Here is a 7,248-nt window from a genome sequence, read left to right on the forward strand (position 1 = left end):
ACATGACATTATAGTGTCATACATGACATTCTAGTGTTACACATGACATTCTAGTGTCACACATGACATTCTAGTGTCACACATGACATTCTAGTGTCACACATTACATTATAGTGTTACACATGATGTTCTGGTGTCAAACATGACATTCTAGTGTTACACATGACATTCTAGTGTTACACATGTCATTCTAGTATTACCCATGACATTCTAGTGTCACGCTTGATGTTCTGGTGTCACACATGACAATCTAGTATTACACATGACATTCTTGTGTCACACATGACATTCTAGTGTTACACATGCCATTCTAGTGTCACACATGACATTCTAGTGTTACACATGCCATTCTAGTGTTACACATGACATTAAGTGTCACACATGCCATTCTAGTGTTACACATGCCATTCTAGTGTTACACATGCCATTCTAGTGTCACGCATGATGTTCTGGTGTCACACATGACATTCTAGTGTCACACATGACATTCTAGTGTTACACATGTCATTCTAGTGTTACCCATGACATTCTAGTGTCACACATGACATTCTAGTGTCACACATGACATTCTAGTGTTACACATGACATTATAGTGTTACACATGACATTCTAGTGTTAAACATGACATTCTCTCTAGTCACTCTGGTTCAGGAGTAGAATCTACCATAACTTACATTACCTGCAAACATTTGTCTAAACATATTTTTCGGTCTTTGTTACACTGAATGATTGATATTTTTCCATTCACAATTTCAAATTCTCTCACAATAGTCTTTATAAGTACACGGACATAAAGATATAATCCAATATGATTTGATTAAAATTAAGTATACAAATTTAAAAGAGGAAATCGAAAATTGAGACTTCAGTCACAAAACTGATTGGCTGTCATCACCGAGCTTTCCCAGTACTGGAGAGAAGTTGAAAGGCAGCTCCAACTGCCCAGCTCAGTTCAACATCATTTATCTTCTTCTTTAGCTGTGAACAAAATATTAACACAACTAGGTAATAATTATAAAGCTAGAACCAAGAGGTCATACCTGATACAGCTAGTACCGGACAGTCATATATGATACAGCTAGTACCGGACAGTCATACATGATACAGCTAGTACCGGACAGTCATATATGATACAGCTAGTACCAGGAGGTTATACATGAAACAGCTAGTACCAGGTTATACATAATACAGCTAGTACCAGGAGGTCATGCATAATACAGCTAGTACCAGGGGGTTATACATGCTACAGCTAGTACCAGGAGGTTATATATGATGCAGTTAGTACCAGGAGATCATACATGATACAGTTAGTACCAGGAAGTCATAAATAATACAGCTAGTACCGGACAGTCATACATGATACAGCTAGTACCAGGAGGTTATACAGGATACAGCTAGTACCAGGAGGTTATACATGATACAGCTAGTACCAGGGGGTTATACATGCTACAGCTAGTACCAGACAGTCATAAATGATACAGCTAGAACCAGACAGTCATATGTGATAAAGCTAGTACAAGGGGATCATGCTCTATGGAGCTAGTACCAGGAGTTTATACATGATACAGCTATTACCAGACAGTCATAAATGATCCAGCTAGTACCAGACATTCATACATGATACAGCCAGTACCAGGAGGTCATGCATAATACAGCTAGTACCGGACAGTCATATATGATAAAGCTAGTACAAGGGGACCATACTCTATGGAGCTAGTACCAGGAGGTCAGACATGATACAGTTAGTACCAGGGAGACATAAATAATACAGCTAGTCCCGGACAGTCATACATGAGACAGCTAGTACCAGGCGGTTATACATGCTACAGCTAGTACCAGACATTCATACATGATACAGATAGTACCAGGGGGTTATACATGCTACAGCTAGTACCAGGAGGTCATACATGATACAGCTAGTACCAGACAGTCATAAATGATACAGCTAGTACCAGACAGTCATATATGATAAAGCTAGTACAAGGGGATCATACTCTATGGAGCTAGTACCAGGAGGTTATACATGATACAGCTAATACAAGGGGATCATACATGATACAGCTAGTACCAGGAGGTCATACATGATACAGCTAGTACCAGGGGGTTATTCCTGATACAGCTAGTACCAGGGGGTTATACATGATACAGATAGTACCAGGGGGGTATACATGATACAGCTAGTACCAGGAGGTTATACCTGATACAGCTAGTACCAGTGGGTTATACATGATACAGCTAATACAAGGGGATCATACATGATGCAGCTAGTACCAGGAGGTCATACATGATACAGCTAGTACCAGGGGGTTATACATTATATAGCTAGTACAAGGAGGTAATACATGGTACAGCTAGTACCAGGAGGTCATACAAGATACAGCTAGTACCAGGAGGGTATACATGAAACAGCTAGTACCAGGAGGTTATAAATGAAACAGCTAGTACCAGGAGGTTATACATGGAACAGCTAGTACCAGGCGGTTATACATGATACAGATAGTACCAGGGGGTTATACATGATACAGCTAGTGCCAGGGGGTTATACATGAAACAGCTAGTACCAGGGGGTTATACATGATACAGCTAATACAAGGGGATCATACATGATGCAGCTAGTACCAGGAGGTCATACATGATACAGCTAGTACCAGACAGTCATACATGATACAGCTAGTACCAGAAAGTCATACATGATACAGCTAGTACCAGACAGTCATAAATGATCCAGCTAGTACCAGACAGTCATATATGATAAAGCTAGTACAAGGGGATCATGCTCTATGGAGCTAGTACCAGGAGGTTATACATGATACAGCTAGTACCAGGGGGTTATACCTGATACAGCTAGTACCAGGGGGTTATACATGATATAGCTAGTACAAGGAGGTAATACATGATACAGCTAGTACCAGGAGGTCATACAAGATACAGCTAGTACCAGGAGGTTATACATAATACAGCTAGTACCAGGAGGTCATACACCATACAGCTAGTACCAGGAGAGCATACATGATACATTTAGTACCAGGAGATCATACACGATACAGCTAGTACCAGGAGAGCATACATGATACAGCTAGTACCAGGAGAAATACATGATACAGCTAGTACCAGGGGGTTATACATGATACAGCTAGTACCTTGAGGTTATACATGATACAGCTAGTACCTGGAGGTTATACATGATACAGCTAGAGGAAATTGTATTTGCACGAGTGTATTCCTCATTTTAAGCCTAGCAGTTGTTTGAATTGATACAGGAACCACATCTTCGGCTCAGGTGACCGAAAAATGATAGAATATTTATTATTATATAAATTTCCATATGGATGACAATAGCAATACTAAGACAAGGTAGATCACTTATCTCTTTATCTCAGGAGATAACCTCTATTGTGTTATTGGTTTTGTCACCTACAAACAAAGTTGGAGACTTTTTTTGTGACGAAAACTATATGACCCTTATCAGCCAATATGCATATTTGCTTTGCACTTGTATGACCTTTGAATGTTCCAAAGTCCTAAGCCCAGGCTGATAAGATTAAACAGTTAGTTTGCACTTATTGGACTTTTGACCTGGAGGTGAAGGTCATTACCAGTATGAGGTTATTAAAATATGCTGTGCACCTTCTTTGGTTAATGCAAGTACATTTCAAGTTTCATCAAAGGAAAATTAACAGTTTAAAAGTTATATATGGTGTCAGGATTTCACTATAAATAAACATTTGACCTTTGACCAAATTACACTGCACTGCACATGTACACCTCCTGGGTTATGCTTCACATTTCATCATGTTAACCTGAAAGGATTCTTATTTGAACAAACATTTATTTTGTACAATGTACATGATCTAAATGCAATATACAAATTGCCAAAGCAAAGAAAAGCAAATAAATTGAGTGTTTTTACACTTATTTCTACTCACCACAATACTGTCTGAGGGATCCAGTTGATAGCCATCATGTAAAAGCGAGTAAATATAGGTAAGGTCCATGGCTAGGAATGGTTTCTCTGAACGCAGAGTTTTAAATGCTACAACACCATTAAAATTGTTAGAATGAAAGAAGATGTTGAAATACATTCTTAAGATACATGAACAAGAGTCCCAGAGGGCCTGTATCGCTCACCTGAATATGTTTAAAATAATTGGTATGAAGTAAAGATATAGCACTCCATGGTAGGTGCTGTAAGTACATATGAAATTTCAGAAAGATCCATCAAGTACTTGAGATATAGCAAGAACAAACTCCAAACAGAGCACCATCCCTATACCCTAAGGGAGTCATACCCACCAATTATACAAAATTAAGTCCCCTTGACCCAAGGATGCTCCAGACTAAATTAGGATACAATCCCTTAATCCCTATGGTAGAAGAACGATTTTAAAAGTTTTACCTCTAATTCCCCTTTCCCCTATTGGGCCCGCCTCTCTGCCTCTAGGGGTCAGACACACCGTTTATACAAAATTGGTTGCCCTTCACTCAAGGGTGCTTCATACCAAATTTTGACAAAATCCTGCCATTGAAAAATTTGCTATGTTTCCCCTATTGGGCCCCTCCGTTCTGCCACCAAGGGGGGGGGGGGGCACACTCGCTGTTTATACAAAATTAGGTCCCTTTTGCCCAAGGATGCTCCAGACTAAATTAGGATAATATCCCTTAATCCCTATGGTAGAAGTATTATATAGGTTTTACCTCTATTTCCCCTATAGGGCCCTACCCCTCAGGTCCCAGGGGGGCCACACCACCCGTTTATACAAATAGGTTCCCCTTTATCCAAGGATGCTCCACACCAAATATGTACCTAATCCTTTCATTCCTACAGAAGAAGAAGTAATTTAAAGAATATTTGCTATGTTTTCCCTATTGGGCCCTGCCCCTCATGCCCCTGGAGGGGGTCAAACCATTGGTTTATACAAAATTGGTTACCCTTTACCCAAGGATGCTCCACACCAAATATGTACCTTATCCTTTAATTCCTACAGAAGAAGGATTTTAAAGAATTTACTATACTTCCCCTATTGGGCCCCTCCCCCAGCTCCCAGGGAGACCAGACCCACCGCTTATACAAAATTGGTTCCCCTTTACCAAAGGATGCTTCAGACCAAATATGGAACAAATTTTATCATTCCTACAGAAGACGAAGTTTTTTTCAAGAATTTGTTACATTTCCTCTATTTTGCCCAGCCCCTCAGTCATCAAGGGGGCCACACCCACCATTTATACAAAATTGGTTCCCCTTCACCCAAGAATACTTCAGACCAAATCCTTTCATTCCTACAGAATAAGAAGGATTTTAAACAAGAGGCCCAGAGGGCCTGTATCGCTCACCTGAATGATGTGTTTAAATATATAGCACTCAATGGTAGGTGCTGTAAGTACATACGTATTTTCAGAAAGATCCATCCAGTACTTGAGATATAGCGAGAACAAACTTCAAACAGAGCCCCACCCCTATGCTCCTAGGGGGTCATACCCACTGTTCAAAGGTTATACCTTTATTTCTCCTATTTGGCCCCGCCCTTCTGCCCCATGGGAGACCACACCCACTGCTTATACAAAATTGAGTCCCCTTGGCCCAAGGATGCTCCAGACTAAATTAGGATAAAATCCCTTAATCCCTATGGTGGAAGAAGGATTTTAAAGGTTTAACCTCTAATTCCCCTAATAGGCCTAGCCTCTCTGCTTCCAGGGGGTTTAGACACACCGTTTATACAAAATTGGTTCCCCTTCACCCAAGGATGCTTCATACCAAATTTGGACAAAATCCTGTCATTCATACAGAAGAAGAAGGATTCAAAAGAATTTGCTATATTTCCCCTATTGGGCTCCGCCCCTCAGCCCCCAGGCACGGTTTATACAAAATTGGTTCCTCTTCTTACAAGGATGCTTCTGACCAAATATGTAACAATTCCTTCCATTCCTATAGAAAAAGGATTTTAAAGAATTTGCTATATTTCCCCTATTGGGCCCCACCCCTCAGCCCCAAGGGGGCCCACACCCACCATTTATACAAAATTGGTTCCCCTTTACCAAAGAATGCTTCAGACCAAATATGGACCAAATCCTTTCATTCCTTCAGAATGAGAAGGGTTTTAAAGAATTTGCTATGTTTCTCCTATTGGGCCCAGCCGCTCAGGGACCCTGGGGGGGCCAGACCACGGTTTATACAAAATTGGTTCCCCTTCACTCAAGGATGATTCAGACTTAATATGGAACAAATCCTTTCATACCTTCAGAAGAATAAGGATTCTAAAGAATTTGCTATATTTCCCCTATTGGGCTCCGCCCCTCAGCCCCCAGACTCACCATTTATACAAAATTTGTTCCACTTCCCCCAAGGATGCTTCTGACAAAATATGGAACGAATCCTTTCATTCCTACAGAAGAAGAAGGATTTTAAAGAATTTGCTATATTTCCTCTATTGGGCTCTGCCCCTCAGCCCCCAGGGGGGCCAGACCCACCATTTATATAAAATTTGTTCCATTTCCCCGAAGGATGCTTCTGACAAAATATGGAACAAATCCTTTCATTCCTACAGAAGAAGAAGGATTTTGAAGAATTTGCTATATTTCCCCTATTGGGCCCCACCCTTCAGCCCCCACCAACAAAATTTGTTCCCCTTCCCCCCAAAGATGCTTCTGACCAAATTTGGTCAAAATCTACTGGGCCATTCATGACAAGTAGCGTTTGAAAGGAAAAGTTGACAGACGGACGGACGGACGTTGCGCCATGGCATTAGGTGAAGCTAAAAATTTGCTATATTTCCCCTATTGGAATTGTGCCCTTCAAGCCCCTTGGGGTCAGACCCACGGTTTATACAAAATTGGTTTCCCTTCCCCCAAGGATACCTCTGACAAAATATGGACCAAATTCTAGAGTGAATATACTGAATGTGCCAGCTTTATAGTTATTAGGTCAGACTGAATGTGCCAGCTCTCTAATTATTAGGTCAGAGTGAATGTGTCAGCTCTATAGTTATTGGGTCAGAATGAATGTGCCAGCTCTATAGTTATTGGGTCAGACTGAATGTGCCAGCTCTATAGTTATTGGGTGAGACTGAATGTGCCAGCTCTATAGTTATTAGGTCAAAGTGNGGTTATTGGGTGAGACTGAATGTGCCAGCTCTATAGTTATTGGGTCAGACTGAATGTGCCAGTTCTATAGTTATTAGGTCAAAGTGAATGTGCAAGCTAAAGGTCATTGGGTGAGACTGAATGTGCCAGCTCTATAGTTATTAGGTCAGA

At 40.8% G+C, this 7,248-nt stretch overlaps 1 protein-coding gene across 1 annotated transcript in view; it reads right to left on the reverse strand.

Moving 5' to 3' along the window:
* Positions 1–280: 280 nt before the first annotated feature.
* LOC110461877 (ectonucleoside triphosphate diphosphohydrolase 5-like) overlaps positions 281–7,248 on the reverse strand; it is an 84,418-nt gene continuing 77,450 nt past the window's right edge. The window contains exons 12-13 of the mRNA XM_021515596.1: positions 3,927–4,033; positions 281–978 (exon numbers count right to left, since the gene is read on the reverse strand). Of these exons, the coding sequence (XP_021371271.1) occupies positions 892–978; positions 3,927–4,033 (194 nt within the window). The 3' untranslated portion in view covers positions 281–891. The remainder of the gene's footprint in view (positions 979–3,926; positions 4,034–7,248) is intronic.

This window comes from Mizuhopecten yessoensis, unplaced genomic scaffold (genome assembly GCF_002113885.1).
Source record: "Mizuhopecten yessoensis strain PY_sf001 unplaced genomic scaffold, ASM211388v2 scaffold10697, whole genome shotgun sequence".
NCBI classification, from domain to species: Eukaryota; Metazoa; Mollusca; class Bivalvia; order Pectinida; family Pectinidae; genus Mizuhopecten; species Mizuhopecten yessoensis.